A 26,135-nucleotide genomic window follows, 5' to 3' on the forward strand; every position below is an offset into this window, starting at 1 on the left:
ATTCCATACACAAAATCTATTAATAAATAACTACATACATACTGTCAATTTTTCTTCAATTAAAAAAAAAAAATGAACATTTTTTTCATTGCTCCTTGCCACTTTTCGACTCACTTTTAAGGAGTCGATCTAACACTTCATTTTTTGGCAGTGAAGGGAGGTAAGTGATCAAGTGAACAAATTTTTTTTTCGAAAAGTAAATGTTACTGAAAAATTTGGATTACACAAGATGTTAAAAAATAATTTCAAGGCCACACTTTATTATTCCATACACAAAATCTATTAATAAATAACTACATACTGTCAATTTTTCTTCAATTAAAAAAAAATGAACATTTTTCTCATTGCTCCTTGCCACTTTTCGACTCACTTTTAAGGAGTCGATCTAACACTTCATTTTTTGGCAGTGAAGGGAGGTAAGTGATCCAGTGAACAAAATTTTTTTCGAAAAGTAAAGGTTACTGAAAAATCCGATTACACAAGGTGTTAAACAATTTCAAGGCAACACTTCATTATTCCATACACAAAATCTACTAGAATAACTACATACGTACTAACAATTTTTATTTATTTTTATTTTTATTTAATTTATATAACATTTTTCTCATTGATTCATGCCAATTTTCCACTCACTTTTAACGAGTAGATATAACATTTCATTTTTGGTAGTGAAGGGGGGTAATTACTTGAAAATACTATTTAAAAATAAATTGAACCATACACACCTCTAAATGGTTGGAATATATAAGAATATATATGAATTTTCATATAAAGAAATAACATTTAAGTTAAACAAATCAAAAAAAATTATTCAACTAAAAATAAAAAACGTAAAGTAAGATAAAAGCAATACATTATGTAGTGGGCATTTTCAATTTATTATAAATGTATTTTCATAGTATAAGCTCTACTTTCAAAGAGTGTAATAATTGCAGTTTATTTCAATTTCTTAAATTAACAAAATCATACAAAAATAAATTCATAAAAATAAGATTCATAAAAACGTTAGATGTTGCAAAAATAACACCTTAAATGAGAAATTGCAAAAAAAACTTCACCGTTGTTTTTAAGGCAAATTTTTTTTTAAACTTATGTGTTTCTCTAGTTTTCTAAAAAAACTACTGAATCTAGAAAAAATTAATGTATTTTCTTAGTATAAGCTCTACTTTCAAAGAGTGTAATAATTGCAGTTTATTTCAATTTCTTAAATCAACAAAATCATACAAAAATATATTCGTAAAAATTAGGCTCATAAAAACGTTAGATATTGCAAAAATAACGCCTTAAATGAGAAACCGGAAAAAATATTAATTTTTGTTTAATTTTTTATTTGGTTGAACACAATTTCAAAACAAAATTATTTTAATTTTAAACATAATTGAGGCAAGTGGATCCTTTGAATTGACAAAGAAAGAAATATATTTACAATAACATTCCACAGTTTTTGCCTTAATTTATAATAAATAGAATCAAATTTTTACCATTTAAGTCATGAAAATTTTGGGAAATAATTGATTCAAGTGATTGTGTGCAATGTTTTATTAATATTTTTCATAAAAATAAAATAAACGGCTACATTTAAATTGTTTGATTATATTTTTATAACATGAAATTAATTCTCCTCGATATTTCGTCGAAAACTATTTTCTCTTGACCTTAATATATATATTTTTTTAATACAAAACTGTAATATAAAGACCGATGTTAATTATATTGGAAGAATGCAAAAATGCGTCTGACGGACCAAAACAGCGAGGATAGGCGGACCAGGATGATCGGAAACGACCGAATTATCTCATACCTCAAGAAAACGCTCAAAATTTAACCATCTACTGTTTTAGAGCTCGATCATTTCAACACGAGAAGTCTGCGGTTTATTCATACTGTTCGGTCAGTTTAAATAATAAATTTTATCTTCCCTTCCATGCTGGTTTTACGGGTAATTATCATTATATCGAGAGTTTATGCTCTTTCCACATCGACCGATATAACGCGGTATTCATATCTATGATATATTTATTATTTATATCACAAACTTTATAATAATGAGTAATACGGTTTGTAATTGACAGAACTAGCTCTGTGTAATGGAATGAATCAATTTATCAAATCATTTAACATTACAAATTGCGACAAACAGATCATGATTCAAAACATACATGTATCAAATCTATAAAATACCGTTTGTTCGTTCTTGGCAAATATATCACTTCGTAACATATTTTTCTAGAATATAAGCATAAAAACAATGTACAGTGATGGCGATAGGGATATAAAAGTTTTTTTTTTCGGTTTTAAGAGAGTAGAAAGGCAAAACTGGTGTGTTGGACTATAGACAGTTTTGTTTGCCGATTGGAGGTGAATGGCAGGTATGAGTAAAAGTGAAAAAATCCCTAATCTTAGATTAAAGTAACAGGAAAATCAGCCTAGCATGCCTCATGACGAAAGCTTTATTTTATCTTTGTTTTTAAAAAAAACTTTACCTGCCTGTTCCAAATTCGTTTCTAATGCCTTTCCTTTGATTTAATATGGACTTTGGACAAAAGTTTTACTCGATGGGGCTGGTAAAGAGTCCGTCTGATAACCAGTACTAAATAACAATAGCAGGCCTTTCACCCCCCAAAAACGGCCTTTTCAGGTAAAGGAAAAATTAGAGGAGGATAAGGTCTTCTGCCAACACAGGAAATAGAAGGGAAACGTATCTCTTTTACTGATTAAATACGACAGGATTATTATTTCAAAGCCAAATTAAATACTGGCAAAATTAATAGAAAAAAAAATTAATCAAACTTGAAGAAAGGAATTTAGACGAGTTGCAGCTAATCCCTATGAAATGTTCTAACATAAATTTTCAATATTTCATGACTTTTGTAGATGTCCAGAAACCGATCAACATTTATAAAAGAAGTCAATGTGCATAAATAGTAACTAATGGTACGCATACCAATTAGTGAAAATGTCCGGAAGTAAAAATGCGTCTGGCAGACCAACATGATCGGAAGTGAAAAAACTAAAAACAGAAAATGTTATCGATTTGACAAAACTGTATTTATTTTATCTTTTGTGGTAAATAATTAAAAGATTTGCAAACAGATTTCATTCATAGGTTGACCAATTTTTGACGTCTTTTGAGATATGAACCTATAGTCGTTATTTCTGGCCTTACCGGTCCGCCTGTCCTCGCTATTTAGCCCATCCAAAATCCAAAATTCAGACTTATTCCGCTAGAAAACAAATATATAATTTATTTTCACAAGTATAAAGAGACCCGACTAATAAAATAACATGCAACCAACACCGAAAGTTATGAGAAGCAGAAATACGTGGGAAAGAGAGGGTCAAAACCAATTTAATTTGGCGAATGATCGGACGGCGACCAGACTACAGAAATGTTTTCATTTATTTTTCACAGACTTATTTATCTTTAAATCTAAACAACTGGAAGGCTTGCAAGCAAATTTCTTTCATAGGTCTGACTGAATTTTGAGGTCTGCTGGGTGATGAACCTGTACTTTGGACGTTCCGATTTCTGGCCACGCTGGTCCGAAGATCTCTGTTTTGGTCTGTCTAAAATCTAGAATTCAAAATTATTCCGCATTGTGAGTGAATGTGACCAGACTTCTATGTTTCTATCGAGTGTTGTGTTTGTGTTAATTTATTGTAATGAATGTAATTTATTAGCGTGAATATCGAGTACTCTGGGGGAGTGAATGTGACCAGACCTCTATGTTGGAGGTGATGTATATTTTTGTTTCTATTTTGTATTTGACAACTTGAGGTACAAACGAGAGACTTTCTAGGATATCAACGTGGTATACATTTGAAATATACAGTCAGTAACCAGATCGACACGCTCAAATGGCTGAAGTTTAAAGCAGTACGCGCGACAGAAGAGAAAAAGAATAAAAACACGCAGAGGGCCGGCGATGACCTCAGCTGTTTGTCGGCCCATAGACTTCCCACTTAATTATTATTCCGCAATTAAGAAAATATAAGACTTATTTTACACAAGTATAAAGAGACACGACTGAGAATAACACGCAAACCAACCAGCGAAAGTGGTGAGAAGCAGAAGTGCGTTTGACATACGACCAAACGACCAAATCACAAATTTTTTTTTAATGGCCTTATTCTATAACGATCTATGACTATTACCCAAGGTCTAAGATGATTATTCTGCTTATGCGTATTGAGGGGGGAGGAAAAAAAATGATTTGTCAGAAACCATCTAGTTTCGTCCGACCAATTTAAGAGGTGTGCTTGATGATTAACCGGCAGTTTAGCTGTTCCCCTTTCCTTTCTGTTTTGGTATGTCAAATGTACAAAAAACTATCCTTCAATAAATTAAATAATTCTAATATTTTTCCCGTTTGTATAATGGCCATAGTTGAAAAAATGGCCGACCAATAACTGAAGATATGATGATATCAGACCAGTAAGGTGGGAAAGGACCAAACTACAGAAACAAATATTTATATATTTAAAACAAATACCAATGTCTCAAATTGTATTTAGTATTGAACGTAAGCAATTTGAAGAACTGCAAGCACACTTTATTCACAGGTTTACCAATTTTTGAGATCTGCTGGATGACGAAGCTGTAATTCAGTTGTTTCTCGTCATTCTGATCCGTCTATCCTAGCTCTTTTGATCTATACAAAATATAGTACCTATTTTACAATAAACTAAAGACAAGATACATATTTTACCAATGTGTCAAAGTGAAAGGTCTAACAAAAACGGAGAACAACAACTATAGATGGCCGTATGACCAAACGCGTCTGTCAGACCAAAACAGCGAGGATACGTAAACCCTAATGATATGAAACGACCAAACTAAGAAAAAAACAAAAACAAAAAAAAATCTATTTACGGATAACAAACTGTATTTAATTTTAACCCTAAACTGTTAGAAGAATTGTAAGCACATTGACCAATTTTTGAAATTTGCTTGGTGAACCTGTATTCATGGCCTATCGTCTGTGGTTGGTCTGTGTTATATTCTGCAAGTCGACCGTTTTAAACGCGTGCGAAAATTGCCTTGACCTGTATGCCAAACTACAGAATAATATATTATCGATTGTCACCAAATTATTTCAGTTTTGATGTATCGGCTTTACGCTTTTTAGAACATATTGAATAATAGTTTTTCCCGAATAAAAAGAAAAGTATAAAAGTTAGATCAGAACAAAGAAAAAGTTGACAAATTGCAACCAACATCCTCGCTGATCCGTCAAACTTAAGTTTGAGGATTTGGGATATACATTTGCATATCGTGGGAACCATTTTATTTGTGATATTATTGAAGATGGATTTTCATTTTTTATACACTGATAAGCGGCTGAGGACATCTGGGACCAATATCGGAGATTTGTAACCAAACTGTCTCCACTTTTGACCTCACTTAAATCAATTTCAACTTTAGATAATCGTAAGATGAGATTCTTTTTGTACGTTTAAACCTAGGGGGGGTTATCGAAAGGGGCTTGACCTTACATGAGCTCGTTATGTTTGTCCGGGGGTTAAGGTTGTTCAACAACATCCCCCTCTAGCTATGCGTTCAACAATGATGTCCCTGGGTGGATGTTTTTTTCCTCTCCAGGGGGAGGAAATATTTTCGTCTGATTAAACTTCTCATCATCATCTGTTACTGTAAGAGCTCAAGTGTTAATTCAGTATTTTTTAAATCTCCTTTACTTTTTAATGTTTCTCTTATTATGCTCACTGCCTGACCACTTGTAAAAACTTGTGTATTCGATGTCGATAAAAACACTAAAATGGGCGACTTTGGCGAAGGTGGCATCAGCAAAATAAATCAATCATAACCACGTTGAGTCATATGTCGCCACTAATCCGAATTGTCGAATGAGTCGAACTGAGCCTAAATTTTATTTTTGTCATATGGCCAGGTCAAAACACAAAACAAAAAATCTGATCATGTTTATTAAAAGATCATGCTGATTTATCAAGTGAGGAAATTTGACTTCTGAGCCATTCTTATTATTAGTTGTTTTCGAAAGTTATTTTATCGATATGTCAACGGCCTCGTTATCTCACTCGTTATCAGGCAAAACAATCTCAAGGCGAATGGAACGAAAATGTCCTGGAGTACATTTGTTTTGAAAATAACATCATTTAAAAGGGACAGTTTTTTTATTTTTAAATGACCTTTTGGAAAATCATTTAAACACACGAGTTTTTGTTCTAAAAAGTTTTTTAAATTTATAACAATAAACAAATTCTACGTACAATTTGAACTTGGTGAAATATGGGACGTCTTGGGGAAGTAATGTTAGAAAAGGAGAATATCCACAGGCTAAAATGTCAGAAAAATCCGAAACAAAACGGAAAATAAATGGATTTCCTCGGAAATATGAATACAGTATAACATGGGAATTATCTATTGTATATTTTCATAAACTAAAGATTTTATGGTTTCTAGTTAGTTACCACCAAAAATGCATCTGCTGAGTTCATAATTTAGTACGATTGAAATGAAAGTTTTTTTTTACGAGGGTTCGCAACAGCAGAGGTCATAAACCCTCAGGGTGCCGGTGTTTTAAAAAAAAAGCCCATTTGTAAGTATGTCAGGTTCGAATGCAGGGCCGCTGGATTCGAACCCGGGACCTTTACCTTACGAGCGCCGTGTCAACGCCTAAACCGTTGCGGCCACCGACGCCCCCTGAAATGATAGCTTAAAACCATTTAAGCCATTGATTGAGATAAATGTGCTCAGAATATCCCCAAAATGATATATTTTGTTTCGTATCATGAACATTTTGTAAGACTTGAGTAGGAATTGTTAAACAAAAAAGGCGTTAGGTATATAATAAGGTGATGTCGCGCAAGATAAATTTGTACATTTCGACGCACATTGAACAATAATAACAGGGTAAAAATAGAAGTGAAAGTCAGGATTCTTTACGACTTGAAAGTTTGAAAATTCCCACTTTTAGGGGTTTGGAATTTTTTTTTAAATTCACCTCGTTGTTTACTGTTTTTGAAACAGAATTTTCGATATTATACGATAGACTAATTTGATGGCAGCAAGCTGTAGTTTAAGAAACTGTTTTTTCCGATGATCCCGACGTTGTAGAATTAAAAATTCCCGTTTTTTTTTTTTTTTTTCTAAGAGACAACAACTACGCTAAATAACGGAGAAACCGACCATATGTATCAATCATATTGGTTAAATAAAAAAAATGAATAAAAAAAACATTATTTTTCTTTAGAATGTTTTAAATTAAAAAGTGTTTTAATCCCAGAATAGTGAATAATAGACATGGAGTGCAAAGTCGACGTAGGTTTGACTGGAAAACACATAAAAGGCGATAGAAAGACAGAACTGACCATCAAATACACGGACATGCCTGAGAAGATGAAAGAGACGGTCATATCTCTCGGTCACAGGGCTTTGGGGAGGTTTCAAACAGAAATTGACATCGCTACTTACATAAAGGACTACATGGACAAGACTTACAGGGGTGGAAGATGGCACGCGTTTGTCGGAAGAAATATTAAAGTCTGCTGTAGCTACGAAAACGGAAAGTTCATACATTTCTTTATTGGAGATTTGGCATTTATAATCTTCAGAACGGAGTATACCCAATGAGGATGAGACAATTAATAAATATAGTTACTCCTCACTTCTATGGTTTTATTTTTTAAGAGGGCCATTACCTCCTACATCATAGAAAATACTATTTTAAGTCTTAAACAATTTTTTTTTTCAAAGTTTATTCTTTATAATCATTCTCTTTGCTGAAATATTCAGGACAAAAATGGTTGAAACATCAATTTAGGATCGTTTTTTTGGACAAAAGGAAATTTACAGATTGAACCGACTTTCCTACGACGAAACAGGAACATCAATCAGTCTTCTGTAGTTTTAAGAATTTTAAGTCTATACACCTTCACATTCAATTAAGTAAGGCTCGTAGGACACGTTTTTTACGTTTTTTTCACCAAAACCCAAAAAACCAAAGAAAAATTGAAATTTTTTTATTGTCTTTTTCGATATAAAAGGCTCGTAGGACACGTTTTTTCGTTTTTTACAAGAAAAACGAAACCCCCCCCCCAAAAAAAAATTTATTGTCTTTTTCGTCGCAAAAGGCTCGTAGGACGTTTTTCAAGAAAAACGCAACCCCCAACCCCCCCCCAAAAAATAGAAAACATTTTTATTGTCTTTTTCGATGTAAAAGGCTCGTAGGATACGTTTTTTCAAGAAAAACGCAACCCCCACCTAAAAAAAAAATTTATTGTTTTTTTTCGATGTAAAAGGCTCATAGGACGGACACGTTTTTTCAAGAAAAACGCAAAAAAAATTGTCTTTTTCGATGTAAAAGGCGCGCTTAACAAAAACGCAAAAAACCCAAGAAAAATTGAAATTTTTTTTGTCTTTTTCGATGTAAAAGCTCGTAGGTCACGTTTTTTTTCGTTTTTTTCAACAAAAACGCAAAATACCAAAAAAAAATTGAAAATTTTTTTATTGTCTTTTTCGATGAAAGGCTCGTAGGACACGTTTTTTCAAGAAAAACGCAAAAAACCCCCAAAAATAGAAAAAAATTATTGTCTTTTTCGATGTAAAAGGCTGAAGAACACGTTTTTTCAAGAAAAACGCAACCCCCCCCCAAAAAAAAAAAAATTCTTTTTCGATGTAAAAGGCTCATAGGACACGTTTTTTTTTCAAGAAAAACGCAAAAAACGAAAAAAATAAAAAAATTTATTGTCTTTTTCGATGTAAAAGGCTCAATCAACAAAAAAGCAAAAACCCAAGAAAAATTGAAATTTTTTTTGTCTTTTTCGATGTAAAAGGCTCGTAGGACACGTTTTTTACAAGAAAAACGAAAAAAAATTGAAAAAAATTGTTTTTTCGTCGGTTAATTATTTATTACTCTGTTTCTTACTGAGCACTTTTTTAATTTCTAAAAAAAACAAAAAAAAAAAACAAGAGGAAATAGACTTCTAGACCATGACTTTGATTGACTAAAAAATTGATATATTTATTTAATGACGGTTACTTGTATCTCCAAACCTCCTTTACCAATTTGGTGAAGCCCTAACTATTATACCCCATCTATCGACCTGGTCGGAAGGAATGGGGGAGAAGAGGATCCCAGTTTGAATCGGTTGAATATTAACTGATGGTTGCCCCATCGATCCACCTTGAGAATTGTTTATGGTCTCACTTTTTTTTTAAATATACAAAAATATTACTAATTATTATTCGGAGATCGTGAGATGCTGTCTGGTGTGACGTAGGTTTTAAAAAACATTTTATTTATCGTGCCCACGTTTCGATCTTCATTGAGATCATCTTCAGGGCACAAAGTGTTTGTTTTCTCCGTAATTGTGTCATTCTTGTGTGTCGTGTTGAGAGTGCCTTCATTGACTAACGGTCACTAAACACCACGCACTTATACAATATTACTTTTTACCTCTGAGTGGAAACTGTGAGGGGACGTGTATTTTTCAGTGATAGGTGTAGAACGAATGGAGAGAGGGAAAGAAGGAGAGAGAGAGAGAGTGAGAGAGAGAGAGTGAGAGAGAGAGAGAGAGAGAGAGAAAAGTTGACTGTTTTGATAGAGAGGGTTTTAGAAAAAAAATGGGCATGTGTGGCAGGCAAATTTGTTCCTATATAAATTGTTGCAATATTGAGTTTGGTTGGATAATAAAGTACGTACGTTTTTGGCAACATTGCCGTATTCTTAGTAGTATTTAATTAATGCGCTGAGTCATCAAAGATCAAGATTTTTGGATTTGGATTTATGCAGCCTCAAATCCGCACATGTACGAACATACGTATGCTCTGGAGGTAGCTTGGATAGGATTCGAGTTAGAAGAGAAAATTGAGGTTCGTGTAGGTGGTATTAGAGTGTGTTGGTATGTGAGCAGTATAAATGATATAAAGGATGGGACCAAGAATGCTCCCTTGTAGGACGCCGGCTTATATCTGTCTTACTTCCGATAACTCGTTGCCGAAACGAATTTACAGCTGTTATTTGGTATGAACAAAAGACAAGTCTTTAGACGAGTCTAAAAACAAGAAAGAATGGGTAAATCAAAATTATCTGAACGGAATAAATTACTGCAATACAACTGTTTTACGACTCATCTCAAGACTGAATAGAAATTTGGATTTGGATTTGTATAGACTCAAACCCGCATATGTACACACATACAAAAATGTGCCGAGTTAAGCCTACTGGCTTCTTGTTATCCACTGGCAATTCCAAATTTTGCTATTTACAGTAAATTACCGGGAGACTCGATAATCACCCAACCCGGGTGTTGGCGGTCAGGGGGCAGACCTCACTCTTATCCGTTCAGCCACCATGGTCGGGCACAGGGGGAGGTCTGTCAACATCTAGGTCAATTCAGTACCCAACGCATGCAGTTCTAAAGCCATTCATTCTCACGTTCATTTTTAAATACATTCACTCCTATTCACATGTCATTCAATCAATTAGGGCGATGGAGTACTTGATATCATCCAACAACCTTTGATTATACAACTGACCTAATTGAGGGTCGATGGGGTACTCGATATTCCTCCACAGACCTCCTCACATCACTCTAGTAAATAATTGAGGTAAACACAACTATTACTACTATTTACAATAGAACAACTCCCACCTTTATACATACTATACAAGTAACTTAATTGAGGGTCGATGGGGTTATTGCGCCATCGACATCTACATCACACTTTCACGCTAATAAATACATTCACTCTCAACACAAACTAGGTATACACAACTATCATTACTACAATAGAATAACTCCGATTCCTCCAAGAATCAGAACAGGGGACAAAATACTCGCTGCCGTGCTCAAGCACAATTCTCAAATCGGATGGCATTCCTGCGCGCTCTTTGTATGGAGCCAAGAAATTGCAGCCACATCAAGCAACCTTTCTCTGCATACCGGACACATACGCGGGCTTTGGCGTAATAGTAAGTCAACCTCGCATGGTCTATTTTCAATCGGGTGAACATCTTCATCTACGAGTCAGATCCTCCGAGAGCCACCGATCGCCAGTACTCTTGAGAGCTTTTCTATCGATCCGGCCCATTGATGCTTCCACCTTCCTTTAATCATGTTTTTTATTTCATTCTTAGCGTCAGAGGGCCGGATGGAGGTGGTTAAGTAAGAAGGCTGGGACGTCCCGGCCTTAGTCGCCTCGTCGCGTTTTCATTACCCTCCAGACCCATGTGTACAGGTACGATGCTCTATCGCAGACGAATATTTTTGCATATAATAAGCGATAAATCCATGATTTTCATGGATGCAAGAAAGTGTGTTGTAGGCTTCTTTCTCGATAGATTGTTACAATCCATTCTACCCTTGGGCCGGCTAAAACATTTTTTATTAAAAAATTTAAACTGCGTCATTTAACACTCCCAAACCTGCGGGCCATTAATTTCTTCTAGCTAACAGTAATATACCTTAGTATCATGAAGCCTTGTGATGATCGTCTGCCGCTAGAAGTGTAGAAAATATTCTAGGAACCATGAGACGAAAACCGGTATTCGTATCCTGTACGGAACAGATCTTCAGACTTCGTCATCTTCAATCAATCCTTTTCTACTTAGAAGATCTGGGTGATTTCGTTCGACCGGTCAGTACGGCCCACCTGCCTGCGGTACCCGGCACCTGTCGATCGAACTCTCGGGTGCGCTGTACAAGACAGAAGAATTGAATTATATTTCCGAATAAAAGAATAGGGTTCAATTGTGAACCTTGGGAAGTGGTCGTAAAAGCGGAAACGGTAATCGTTCGTCCACTAACCGCCTTCTCGACCCCGGAAACGAGCTCGTTTAGAAATTCCCACATTTGAAACATTATTACTTTTTGACGCCAGAAGAAAATTAAATTAACGAAATTAAACAAAACCACTATTTCCGCCAATAATTTATTTATCGGTTTTAACCCGATTGTTAATAAAATCAGCCTAAGAGTACAATTTTAGCAGGTCACGTCGTGTCTGGCATTCCGCGCTACATGCGATGGCTTGAACCGCACCTTCCTGAAACATTAACTGAAGCCTTATCTCTAAAATCGAAAATTTAAAATTCTAATAGAATCAAGCTCGCCCCAGTGGATTGTAATAAGGCCATTCCTATACCTTATCAACTCCAGCGACTTACCAGATCTAGTATCCACTGTATAGTAAAACAAGATGACGTAGGTCTTCCATAAAAAGAACAAAACAAGCTCAAACAGCTCAGGATATTTATTAACGAGAATATTATACGAAAAAATGGGGTCCAAGCAACTTCAACAATATGTATCAGACTGAACCATCGTACAAAGTACATAGTCCAGAAAAGCCAATAGCTATCTTGGTTTAAGTCTTCACAAAAGACAATTAAAGAAGCATATAAAAACCTGTATAACTAAAGTACTGAAGACATTCCTCTGGCGATGTGCAGAAGTTCATGAAGACACCCCTTGCGATATTCAGGTAGCTGCCTACTAGAAATTGCATACTAGCTGATAAGGGACTTCTACCAAAAGTAAAAACAAGCCGAATAGCTGCTTATGCTATTTATTGAAAAGAAATATTGTGGGAAAACGAAGAGTCAAGTACATTCTGCTAACCCCAGAGCTAATGTGTTAGATGTATCTTAGAATTGGTGTATCCGGCTAGACTATCATTATTTCGATCGTCTTGGTTTAATTCTTGGGAAGGGATTTGAGATGAGTACAAATTAACTGTAGTTCTAGTTCTGCAAATTTGCATTGTTATTGTTTGTCTGACGAGTTTCTGTATTTCATCATCTTCACTGGTTTGTGCGATTTTCGTTTACGACTCTGGGTGATAACTTGAACCTGACGAAACATTAGTGTGAAAGTACAAAATAAAGTAATTAATGGAAAAGCAACATTTTTATTGATCGTAGACGTTGATTTATTTATTACTTACAACTGTATTTGTACTTATACGTAAGATATTTTTTCAATGAACTTCCAATAATACCAGATTCTAGAAAATCTACTAGATTTGAAGGTTCTGCTCAATCGATTTATTCATTCACGTCAGTAAATCGTATTACTCCACACTCCGTGCTCGGTGCCTAAAAACCTCGTCCAATTATCATCCGCGAATAATAATTTCGACCAGTCCGAAATATTACAGGACGAAATATGGACGAAACGTTTCATTTTGTGGAAGCCGTTTAGTTTGTGGGTCAGAGCTAAGGCAGCTGGTGGACCTCCACCTTCCACAAGGGCATTAACCCAAGGATGTTATACGATTTCCGCTTTTGCCATTGTTAACCGACACTATTCCGTTTCCTTCTTTCGAAACGATTTGATTTGATTTCCACCCCTTTAAATAAACCAACTAAAGCGCTTTTTTAACATAAAATGTAATGTACTTATACTGTGCCCTCTTCGGGATGAAATAATAAAAATCACATTTTTATAGTAGTTCTACTCGATTTTATATTATATAAAAATTGTTTTTTAAAAAATAACTTGTAAGAATACGCTTAAAGAGATTTTTTCACTTCTATAATTCAAGTTTAGTCGAATGGTTTTGACAAAGACTAGATACAGTCAGTAATGCTAAAAAATGATCAAATAAATATTGATATAAATATATTTAAACCAGCTATCAAAGCCTCACCGTGGCTGTTGAAGCCAAGGCTTGAAATCTGTAATACCTGCCTATAATAAAATTGATATGTCGAGAAAAGTAATAGTCCTTCCTTAGGGACGAGTTGCTTTTAAGATATCGCGACGATAAATCTAACCTCAATTCGTCGAAACTCGTCGGGAAATACGCTATTAATAAGTGCTATAAAATAACGTAGTATGAAATCAAACTGAAAGGCACAAAACCAATAGAAGAATAGGGGCGGGCGATATGAGGAAGCGACAAGAAGAAAAGAGAAGGGTTCTTCTGAAGTATTCCTGATCAAGGGTAGATAAAACGAATAGACCGAAACTACATTATCAGGGTAATTGACGGACATATAGCACTTAAAAAACACAAAGACAACGCTGAAGATTGTGGTATAAATTTCAGACTAAAAAAAAAGAAAATGCCGTCGTTTGTTTATTCTTTTGTAAAACAAAGTACCAGTATTTCCGAGTCTTGGAGGTCGTCGTCAACCCCTACCTAACCTTGCCGGTATACCTCAGGGAGGTGTTCCGGACCCTTACTGACCGGTGTATACAGTTGACATCCCATCATTTAAACGTGATCTAGTTAATTTCAATTAGAAACCTTCAGGAACACCTTACACTACTGGAGTCAAGATGTGAAAAAAGAATAAAATTTAACCCAGGAAAATCCACCCACATTCTTCGTAAAAATATCCCTCCAATCTACTTAAATAATATTCCCCTACCAACTGCGGACTGTACATCGACAAATCCGTCTGAAACGACAAGAAGATTAAAAGTTACAGAGTACTTTCACGATTTCTTGAAAAACGCTTTAACATACCTCTTGTAGGCAAAAGGCTGCTTGATAACACCATTTTGAAGCTGATATGGACTTATGCTAGTCCGCATCGTATTTGATTTTCTCCTTACTTCTTCTTTCCATTTGTAGGGTGTTGGAAAAGATGTGTTCGTGATAATATATTCAATCCCCATTCAAATCTGGTGGTTTAGTCTTGTTGATACTCAATGATTTTCCAATGGTGTTTATATTTTTTCGTTTGGTTTTGTATTTCCCATTTAGGTTTTATATGTCAGTGTGTCTTTGGGTGATTTTTTTGAGGAGTTTGGTTTTTATGCATCTCTTTTATTTACTACATAGTTTACTGGTAGTTGTGACCATTATTTTCTGCTGTTTATTATTATTTGTTCGTTCATGTGAGTCTTAAGGTGGCCATTCACGATCGCTCCTAGCAGTCCAAACGGAGCGACGCCGTTCCAAAAACCACGTCAATGGCAAAACTGAACTGGCGTGCCCGGCTGTGCCGAATATTCGACCGGTCCAAACTCCATCGCGCCACTCAAAATATCTACGGCGCGACGACGGCATGGCGCGTTCGTGAATGGGAAAACCCGCGTTTTTTTTTTTTTTTTGCGCAGTCTCCGTCTTTCTGTCACTGAGCAAACATCTCCGTCGTACATTCTCAAAAAGTCAAAAACGTTTATTCTTTATTGGTAATGACATCCAATCGAGATTTTATTGTTGAGGTGATTGAATTGTATGAAAGTTTACCATGTTTATGGAAAGTGGTGGACAATGATTAGCACGATAGAAATAAAAGAAATTCGGTCCTCAACCACTTGGTCGACGTTTTCAAAACAAAGGATACAAATGCAACGAGAGATGCGGTATTGATAACCAACCCCTAACGTTGATCAGAAATCGTAGTAGAGAACTTAAGTTCTTTGTAGTTCATCCCTGTAGCGAGAAATCGTAATGTAGTTGCCAATCTTTCATGTACAGTGATTATGACTGTCTTTTGTTTTCTAATCAAGGGGGTAACAAGCTGGAGTAATTTTTTTTTTGTACGGTTTTAATTGAAATGAAAAAATAGTGCCACAAGGGGATTCGAATCCACGACATTCGGCTAAATACCCGCTGCGCTAACCACTTGAGCTATCCTGACTTCGATAGTTCGATCCACTCGGGCACCGACTCCCCATCTCAACCTACAACCTTTCGAATTTTCTCTTTTTTTTTGCCATTTTTTGGTGTCGGAGAGGATCGAAGTCACGATAGCTCAAGTGGTAGAGCAGCCGCGTATTTAGCCGAAGGCCATGGATTCAGACCCCCCCCCTCTTGGCATTAGCTTTTTCATTTCAACCAAAACCTTAAAAAGAAGATTAAATAATTGAAATAAGTAATTTGGTCAATAGAACACTAAATATAATGAATAAATGACATTTCATCCATCCTCAAATAGTTCCTCCAATCAGCGGGAAAGATCATTCATCAAATTGATGAGGGTATTACGGCTTCTGTTCAGGAGCCACTTCTTACACCATTTCCTCTTCGATTTTTTGCTTTTAATATGTAAATAAACAGAAGAGTAGCACAAGAGATCGTCATCCATTTTGAGAAGGTAATTCTCTGGTTGACGTTCGGAGCGACTGGCTGTGGAGCGGTCGTGAATGACCCCTCAAATTTCAGGCACTCCAAATGGAGCTGTACGGCTTGGCGCGGTTCCATTTGGAGTGAACGTGAATGGCCACCTTTAGTTATTTATTAGTTGATTTAGTTTTATCGTGCATTAATGTCCTGCCATTTTGTATCCTCGTGGGTGGTTTAAGGCAAGGCTTATGTTTCTTCTTATGAATATTATGTTGTTATATGCCGTTGACTTCTAGGAATTGGCGTTCCATTTTATTTGCTATTTTTTATGCCTGAGATTTATTTGTTTCTGGAGTCTGCGGTTTTTTAGTTTCTCATTGTGTATGTTTCTAATTGAGGTGTTTTTAAGGCTCCTGTATTTCTCCTTGATTTTGCTAGTTTTGAAACAAATTATTATTATGTATTATCCTTACAATTGAATGTGTAATTATAAAAAAGATTCACACACTCACGAATGAGTCAGGAGGGTTATACATTCTTTCTATTATGTTTATATTGATCTTAAGACAGATATCGATTCTTTTAATTTCAAATTTCCATTTATCCGCATTGCAGCAGCTCATCTAAAGATCCGACAGTGACAGTAAAATTGGACGGTTTCTCTGAGTAGACGTGGATCGGACCCACAGAAACGTAAAATTATTTGACGGTCAAAATGCTTCGACGATTTCCTTGACTTGATGTGAGAACGATAATCATAACAGCCCGATCCACGATTGTTTGTACCGTTTATTGAATCCACAAAGGGAGAAGGAGGGTGCGATCAACCCCTTGCACAACCCTTATGCCACTTTCCTTCCCGTGATAAAGGGAATAATAAACACATGGCTTATTCAAACGGAACAAAACGTCTCCATTAACATTCGAATATTTTTTTAAAGATAAATAATATAATTTGACAATTAACGTTTGTATAATAATTTGTGATATTTTCTCTTGAGGCTTGCGGGGTGTTGGACCTGGAGTTGGGACGTTTGCGGTCATCGGTCTGCCCAACGCCTAACTTCACTGTTTTGAAACAATAAAAGTCAAACATAATCCTCAATCAATCAAAACTCAATGATTTGACTATTTGTGACCAACCAATGACGATATCTAATGGCCGAAGCGCATCTGGCAGACTAGACCTACAGGTTTATATAATAGGTTACTGAACCTTAGAGATGGAAAATGGATATTTAGGCAAATTGTTGGTTGTTAGTTTGCGAGCGATATTTTTCGTTTTATGCATTCTGTAATTTATATATCAAGTCCAATACTGAATTAGCAGACGTGGAGGCGGCTGTGGCCCACGCTTTCAGCTGACAAAGACAATTCTGATATAACACTGTTATGTCACCGACGGGCAACCATACTCTTTATCTGACGATAATTCGTTATAAATAACATATTAATTTATTTCGCGAAATTTTGTTTCTTCCTAAGATTGACATTCAAATTTACACTAGATTTCATAGGAAATCTGTTGGGAAAATGTCAATCAATGATCAACTTTATTTATTTCTTTTTTTTTATTGCCTTCTGTACAAAATATATACATTTAATGTGATGGTAGTGAACAATCTGGCAGAAACCGGTCGGACCACGGGATATGGGGGAGAAAGAGTTGGCCATTGTTGAACTCTCAGTGTTTGGGATTGTTGGTTGAATGGTTTAGGATTGTATTTGAGGCCACTGTATTTTTAGGCAGCCTGGAGGATTGAGGGACGTTGACGAAAGGTTTTTGAGATAGTGGATTGATGTGGAAGGAGTGAATTTAGAGTGGAAGTTGTGGAATCGTGGTTGGGTCTTTGTGAATGGTTAGGTTCGTGACGTAGAGAGCTGAGGGAGGGATTGTGGATGCGACGGAGGACTTTTGATTTAAAGGATTGAATTCTTTGGATGTTGGATCGCCAGGTTTAACCACACAGCTCGATTTGGGGATTTTGGCCCAAGTAGGCGTCTGAGATGTCCGTACTTCGGTAGTTCTTGTCTTTTTTGTTTTATGTGGTGTTCCATGTAAGTTTACTGTCCAAGTAGAACCCAAGATTTGATTGGATGAACAGATTTCCTTTCTGTATATGTGCACTGGTGGACAGGTTCTTCTAAGTGTGAATGTCACGTCAGGCTTTTTTTTCGGTATGTTGAAGCCGAACGAGTTCACCAGTCGGTAATGAGGTCTAGGTGATATTGGATTGCTTTTGGTGCAAGGATAGAATAAGAATGTGAGGAACGTATGTAGGTCACAGCGGTATAAACTATAAGGGATTGGTCCTAGGATACTCCCTCGGGGGACGCCGTTCTTGACGGATGGCTGAATAATTAGAGCCAATGCTAATCTTAAACCAGCGATCCGAGAGAAAGAATGCTGTACTGTGAATTTACAAATTCAGTTTTTACCATTTTTGGTCTGCTTGAACGGAAGGCCCGTCGCACCAACTTGGATTAAACTCAATTCGGTTTTGTTTGTTTGGGGCTAATTGAGCAAATTATTTATTCTTTTATGTAAGGTCTTGATTGAGATGAAAAGGTAAGTGTCACGAGGGGGATTCGAACCCACGACTTTCGGGCTCAATACGCCGCTGATTTCGATCCCCCGAAACACGAACTTCTCTCAACCGGCTATAATTTAAATTTCCAGCATTTGCAACGCATATTGAACCCGAAGGTCGTGGGTTCGAATCCCGCTCGTGATGCTAACTTTTCATCTCAAAAAAACAAAACAAAAACAGATAAAAAGAATAATTAATATGATAAATTTTGACCACTAAGGAAATGTAGTTGCATAATATTTCTAATAAAGTTCTAATAATTTTAGCTTCAATTTCAATTACAATTAAGGTTTAGTTTTTTAAAAACTATTTTCCAAACAAAAACAACTAAAAACTATTTGAACGAAATCAGGACAACAAAATTTAAATCATAAGAGCGAGCCTTAACACAAACTTGTTCGGTAGTAAAGTAAATTTAATTTGGATAATACATGGATACAAGGGTAATCTAATGGACGAATTTTTACAAATATATGCAGAAGAACAACAGACAATGAAGAATTGGTAAGTAAATAATTGGCATGTGTACAAAGGAAGGGTTTTAAGAGCCAACAAGACCATTTTCACGAATGAGTCAATGACGGATTCTTTAATAGAGTCAGAATGTCAAGAAAAATCTCTCAGACATATTTCAGGAAAAAAAAATTAAGGAAAAAGTAAAAACACAAAAATACTAAAAGCACGAAAAGTGGTACAAGAACCAATTAATGAACACTATCACTAGCTGTAACCGTACAAAGAGACTACAATCAGTTCTACCGACTAGTGATTGAACTAGAATCAGTTGAACGGTGGTCCCTAACTAATGATGCAACGCTCCCTTCTAACAACTTGGTTCAAATTACAGCGAACACTGTTTTATCCGTGGCTGGTGTAACGTGCCCTCGGTGTTTAGGATTGTTGGTTGATTGTTGTAGGGTTGTATTTGGAGGCCACTGCCTTTTTAGACAGCATGGAGGATTGAGTTGACGAGAAGTCTTTGAGATAGTAGATTGACGTGGAAGGAGTGAATTTGTTGTGAACCGAAAATATAATTAAAAGTAGAACTAAGGCTATATTCACTTATCAATTACAGCGATTAATATTACAAATACTTATTTGATCAGATAGTATAGACAGTCACATTTACAATAAAGACAGAATTAATATTAAAGGAGTAAGAATCAATATCCAATAAATGGAATTAAGAAGGATGGCAGTAAATGGAAAATCCCTCGGTCTATAGCAATGACTTTATTGTAAAGGAAAAGGAGTAACACTTCCAGGAGCGGATTTCTGAGAGAAGGACGTCGAGAGGAGGGGGCTCCGAGCTACCACAAAGCATTGGAATCGCCACCGGTAATCTACCGTTGCTCAAGGCTGTTGAATATGTGCCGTCGGTCATTTTCCTCGTCACGCCGCCAATTGGCCATCTACCCCGGATTTTTTTCAGTTTTTCCCTCTTTTTACCTCGGCTCGCAGAAGGGCCTGAGTGACGACAAGGATGGAATTATGCTGATGATTATTTAATAAAATTGACGTAAAAAGTTTATTGTGATTTCGTCTTGGTGCCCGGGGTGATGAACGTGCAGCTTGATCGTTTCAGATCATTTAGGTCGACCTGTACACTGGGTTTTGGCCTATCAAGCGCATTTCAATTTCTCACCATCTTCAGCGGATCTGTGACCAATTACAGGCCTTAATAACTATAAATAAATATTTGACAAACTTAAGTAAATATTTATCTAAAGTTATCTAAAAATCAACAATTTCTTTTCCATGAGGTTTTGTTGCCAAATTTGGCTTTTTATAAAAAACAATCAACCCTAAAAACCCGCAAAAACCTAATATATGAGCATTCGAACACTTCTGTCTTTCAACTTGAAATATATACATCCTATCAATGCTGTGCCATGGTTAATCTTAAAAGAGGTTACACTAACAGAATAAGATCAGAAAACATTAGGACGTAGGTCACAAAGTATTCGACGTATGCGTCCAAAACCTCCAAACCTGGGAAGACATAACAAACAATATCTTTAATGACAGGGCACAAAGGAATTTTGGATAATGAACAAACTGGTCTATAGTATCTGAAAGATCATAGAAAGGACCCAGAACCTATAATTGGGATAACGACATAAACTCCTTCATGTCGGAATATATTCGCATAAAACGAAAAGAGAAATGAACGAACTCTAGAGGTGCCAGAAGTAATGATCTCATGGTTAAAGGAGACATACAAAACTACCAACACGTTGCAATAGTCAGACAGGCTAAAATCGTGGTGGCTCTATACTGGTCATTAGTAGAGGACATACCTACACAACACTGGGTACAGTAAATGATGAACCCATTTGCAAGTTATGCAATAAGGAACAACTCCCACCCATATTATCTTCTAATACGAACCAACCGCTCAATGAAGACATAACCTAGGGTACCAGGAAGACTCGGTAAAAAGAATAGAAGTAATGACCTAGGAAATGACTAAGGAACTGAGGAAAGTTCAATAATCCAAAAGACTCCAAGGCTTAGAGAATACCAAAACCCTTGCTTCCTAATCCTGATTACCAGTATTTTTAACTATTTTTTTTAAACTAAGGTCTTGGTTAAGGTGAAAAAGTTAGTGTCACGAGCGAGATTCGAACCCACGACCTTCGGCTCAATACGCCCTGCTCTAACCACTTGAGCTATCGTGACTTCGATCCACTCGCGGACACCAACAAACACCCCGTCTCAACTTACAACCTTTCAAACTTTCCTCTTTTTGCCATTTTTCAAATGTCGTGTAACCAGGATTCGATACTCAGAATTTGAAAACTGGCCAAAAGAGGGAAAATTCGAAAAGTAGTAGATTGACGTGGGGAGTTAATGTCCGAGTGGATCGAAGTCAGGACAGCTCAAGTATCCTGAGCGTATTGAGGCGAAGGTCGTGGGTTCGAATCCCGCTCGTGACACTACCTTTTCCATCTCAACCAAGACCTTACATAAAAAGAATAAAAAATTGAAATAAGTAATTTGGTCAATTAGACCACTAAACATAAATGGATTAATATTTCATATTTTTAACTAGGGTCGTAAAGAGCACACGCCAATGAAAAATGTATTGTTACAGCTAAACCTGGTCTCAGGAGTAGATAAGAGTTGTATACCGGTCACAGGCATCTGACATGACTTACAATATCAAGAAGAAGCGCGAAAAACAAATGATATGACAGTCAACTTACTTTTTAAAAAAAGGAATATGTTGTGAACTACTGCTAATTCGTATTATAATAAAAATATGCCGTTAAAAAAAGCCATAACTAATAAATTTCTTTTCTTTTTATTCTTCTTTCTTGTATACAACAGACGTGGCATTATTTCTTTAACAATTAATTTATTATATTATCATCATAACTAATTGAAAAATATAAAAAAAATTCTGGCCTATCTTCGCTGTTTTGTGGTTGCCAGAAGCGTTTAGGTGTTGAAATGTTAGATTTCTTTGAGGCTTATCAGTCGGTTCAGGCTTTTACAACACGTCATTTTTCAGGGACATGGCTAAAAGAGATTTTTTATCTGTAAAAGCCACCAAGTCATCAAAGACGTTCAATCGCCAGGGTTAAACATATTAAAAAAAGAAGTTTTCTAGTATCAAAATATATTTTTGAAAAAAGTCTCATAAAAGTGTAAGAAAATTCTCGAGCGTTAGTGGATTTTTCTTTTAGGACTTGTCTTACCAGTTGTGGAGAGTATTTTTTCAACAAGGAAAGTAAAACGATTAGTCTTTCACATGATTAAGGCTTAATCAGACTTTAAAAAAATTGTCACCGCGGACAAAAATGTCGAATCTTCGCGTTAACCGTTATCGAGGCGGACGTCGATTATCCGCCAGTTTGCAGTCCGAGGAAAAATCAAAAACTCCAAAACAACTGTCTGTATTGGTCAAGAGATAAGCGCTTATCGCCCTTCACGGTATATCTACTACGGCACTTATCACACTTCCCAACAATACGCTCGGTTATGAAATTATCCGAACCAGTCTAGCCGTTTATGCTTTCAAAATGTCTTTTTCAGAGGCAAATATGTAACATGTAGAAATATTCGCAAAGCAATATTTTCCCCCAAATTTTAAACCTGTAATTCCTTAGTCGAGTAACATCGTAAGGCATAAAAATTTTACGAATTGTTGAAGAAAGAGATTTAAGATAAGACCGGGTTCAAAACACTTTCAACAAATGGAACATTATCATTCCCGTCTCAACCACCGCATTCTAATCTGAAATAGACGTTTAAAAATAGTAGAGGCGAAGATTTTTTTATCACGACCACTACTAACATCCCCGAAGCTACTACCCGAACTAACGGATATCATAACAACGATTAACAACGGTTGATTATCACTTCAAGGAGGGTTATCAATTGTCAAAAGTGCTAGGTGATAAGGGATTGTGTGTGATGAGGTCCGGTATCCCGGACTGATAACCGGGTTTATAAATTAAATCCGTGAGTTTTTCTTTCGGAAAAACTTCTTTTTTTTAAAATCATTATTAAGGAATTCTTGTAAACAATGTTTCAACAGTTTAAGAAAATTGACCAAAGATGGGAAAATGCTTCGTTGGGTAATTTCTGAACTTATTTCCTGAATATGCCTGAATAAAAGATGAAAACTAAACTTTTTAAAATATTTATTTTTATTATTCGGAGATCGTGAGATGCGGTCTGATGTGACGTAGGTTTTAGAAAAACGTTTTCTTTATCGTGCAACGTTTCGATCTTTATTGAGATCATCTTCAGGGCTCAAAGTGTTTATTTTCTGCGTAATTGTGTCTTCTTGTGTGTCGTATTGAGAGTGCCCAGGGCTACTAGATAGATTATGATGAATATCCAGGAGTCTTCGGTAGTCATTTTCTTTAGTATTATGCCAGTGATAGTAGGCACTATTGTCAGGTTTCATGTCGTTTTTAAACTAATCAGAAAAAGTCACGGGGCAGTGTCGTTGTCTAAAAATATTCTTTTGAACCAGTTTACTGCAGTTGTATATGTTTCATTTTGGGTACGATTAAGGAATGGGCATGACAATGACGGGTCGATTGAACATCAGGAAAGAATGGGCACTCTCAACACTACTCACAAGAATGACACAATTACGGAGAAAACAAACACTTTGTGCCCTGAAGATGATCTCAATGAAGATCGAAACGTTGGCACGATAAAGAAAATGTTTTTCTAACCTACGTCTCACCAGACCGTATCTCACGATCTCCGAATAATCATTGGCTAACGGTCACTAACCACCACACATTTACTTTTATTTTTAAACAAAGTTCCTACAATGAAATAAGGGACAAGAAACTCCCACCCATATTATCTTTTAATTGCGAAGCAACCGCTCAATGAAGACAACCTAGGGTACCAGGAAGACTCGGTAAAAAGAATAGCAGTAATGACAGTCAATGACCTTGGAATTGACTAAGGAATTGAAAGTTCAATAATCCAAAAGACTCTAATGCATAGAGAATACCCAAACCTTGCTTTATAAAATCCTGTTTTTCAGTATTTTTAACCAGCGTTGTAAACAACTCACGCCAACTGGCAAATATATTGCTGTATCTAAGCAGGGCAAATGTCAGTTGTATACTGGTCACGGGCATCTGAGAGGAACCTCGGAGACATTACTTAGGATACCAAGAAAAACCGCGAAAAACAGATGCAATGGCAGTCAACCTGGCACTTTTTCAAAGAAGGACCGAATCAATCGAACAGAACTAAAGAACAGGGAAAGTACAATAATCCAGAAGGCTGCAGTGCTGGGGGAATATAAAACCTCCGCTACCTAGCATACATTTCCTACCTTTTAAATTTTGCACTTCACTCATTGCAAATAAAAGTAAAGTACGTGCAGTGATAACGTCCGTTTTTTGGACGAACAGTTGGTATTCAGTCGTACAACAAATTTTATTTTTCTACGAGGGTTCGCAACAGCATAGGTCATATAAACCCTCAGGGTGCCCCGGTTTTTTGAAAAAAAAAGGTCATTTGTAAGTATGTCTGGTTCGAATACTGGGCCGCTGGATTCGAACCCGGTACCTTTGCCTTACAGTGATGAGCGCAGTGTCAACGCCTAAACCGTTGCGGCCACCGACGCCCCTTACAACCAATTATTAATATTATTATTGTTGCTCGAGATATATATTATTTAATTCTGGAGTTAGTTCTTTTAAGATGAGCATCCTTTGGTCAAGAAATACTCCTCGGTGTGTTTCTTCATTGGAATACTTTATTTTCTTGGTTTCGCAGGATTAATTAATTAATCTTTTTAAAATAGTTAAGAGGAATAAACAATGTCAGAAAATAATTATAAATTAGTGATTAATTTGTAGTTTTTTAAATTATTTATTTTTTAAATGTATTTATTTATCTTTTATTAATTAATAAAAATAAATGTGTGGTGTTTAGTGACCGTTAGTTAATGATTATTTGGAGATCGTGAGATGCGGTCTGGTGTGACGTAGGTTTTAGAAAAACATTTTCTTTATCGCGCCAACGTTTCGATCTTTATTGAGATCATCTTCAGGGCATGGGATTTATAAACATTGCTTACATTATACACATACATGTAGCATGCGAAAAAACTGAATTTCTAGAATTGTATAAATTCACTTTTTTCACATCCTAAGTGTATTTGTATAATTTAAACATTGTTTATCAATCCTAGGCCCTGAAGATGATCTCAATAAAGATCGAAACGTTAGCACGGCAAAGAAAATGTTTTTCTAAAACCTACGTCACACCAGACCGCATCTCATGATCTCCAAATAATGAATTAAAATGATACATTAATAATAGATTAGTAAATTAATGATAAAATTAATAAAAATTGAATTAATTAATTTGATTATGTTGTAAATCTAATATTATTTATGTACATATTTAAAATAGGTGGTTCCCTCACTTTGTTAAAATATGAAACACTGTTGTATTTTAATTTAAATTGTGTTTTGTTTCTTTCAGATGGTCCTTGAATTTCCTGAATTCCGAAAATTTGTTCGATTTAGCAAGTGTTCTTTAACTCCCGTTTTAATTTCTCTACCGCTTTGCCCTATATGTTTAATGTCGCAATCATTACATACTGAATAAACATTTTAAATTAAACATTGAAAAATCCTTTATCCTTGTTTGGTTTAGGCGTTGACACGGCGCTCATCACTGTAAAGTAAAGGTTCCGGGTTCGAATGCAGCGACCCTGCATTCGAACCCGACAAACTTACAAATGGGCTTTTTTCCCCCCAAAACATCGGCACCCTGAGGGGGAAAAACCAATGATACGAAGGGCAGAATTTTCTTTTATCGAGAAAATGATAAAAAAAATCAGTTGGGTGGAATTTTTTGCCTGCCACTGTACATGTCAAAAGGAAATGCAGCTTTCATTAAACTGATGCGCGCCCAACCTCCTGTGAAATAAGCTAATACAAATTGTTCACAAATATTATCAAATAATTGGTTATATTTATTTATTTACAGTGTGTCGTCTGGGTTCCCAGTGATAATAATCTCAGTCGGAATCACGGGAG

At 35.9% G+C, this 26,135-nt stretch overlaps 1 protein-coding gene across 1 annotated transcript; it reads left to right on the forward strand.

Annotated features, from left to right (window-relative positions):
* The first annotated feature begins 7,282 nt into the window (after nucleotides 1–7,282).
* On the forward strand, nucleotides 7,283–7,612 carry LOC106672474 (dynein light chain 1, cytoplasmic-like). Its single transcript, XM_014403935.1, has one exon. It carries the CDS (start codon nucleotides 7,283–7,285, stop codon nucleotides 7,610–7,612), a length of 330 nt encoding a protein of 109 aa, XP_014259421.1.
* Nucleotides 7,613–26,135: the final 18,523 nt, after the last annotated feature.

Source organism: Cimex lectularius, unplaced genomic scaffold (assembly GCF_000648675.2).
Source record: "Cimex lectularius strain Harlan isolate CLEC.00 unplaced genomic scaffold, Clec_2.1 scaffold64, whole genome shotgun sequence".
NCBI classification, from domain to species: domain Eukaryota; kingdom Metazoa; phylum Arthropoda; class Insecta; order Hemiptera; family Cimicidae; genus Cimex; species Cimex lectularius.

Excerpts from the sequence above, each read along its gene's own strand:
- LOC106672474 (XM_014403935.1), top strand. The coding sequence starts at position 7,283 with ATGGAGTGCAAAGTCGACGTAGGTTTGACTGGAAAACACATAAAAGGC.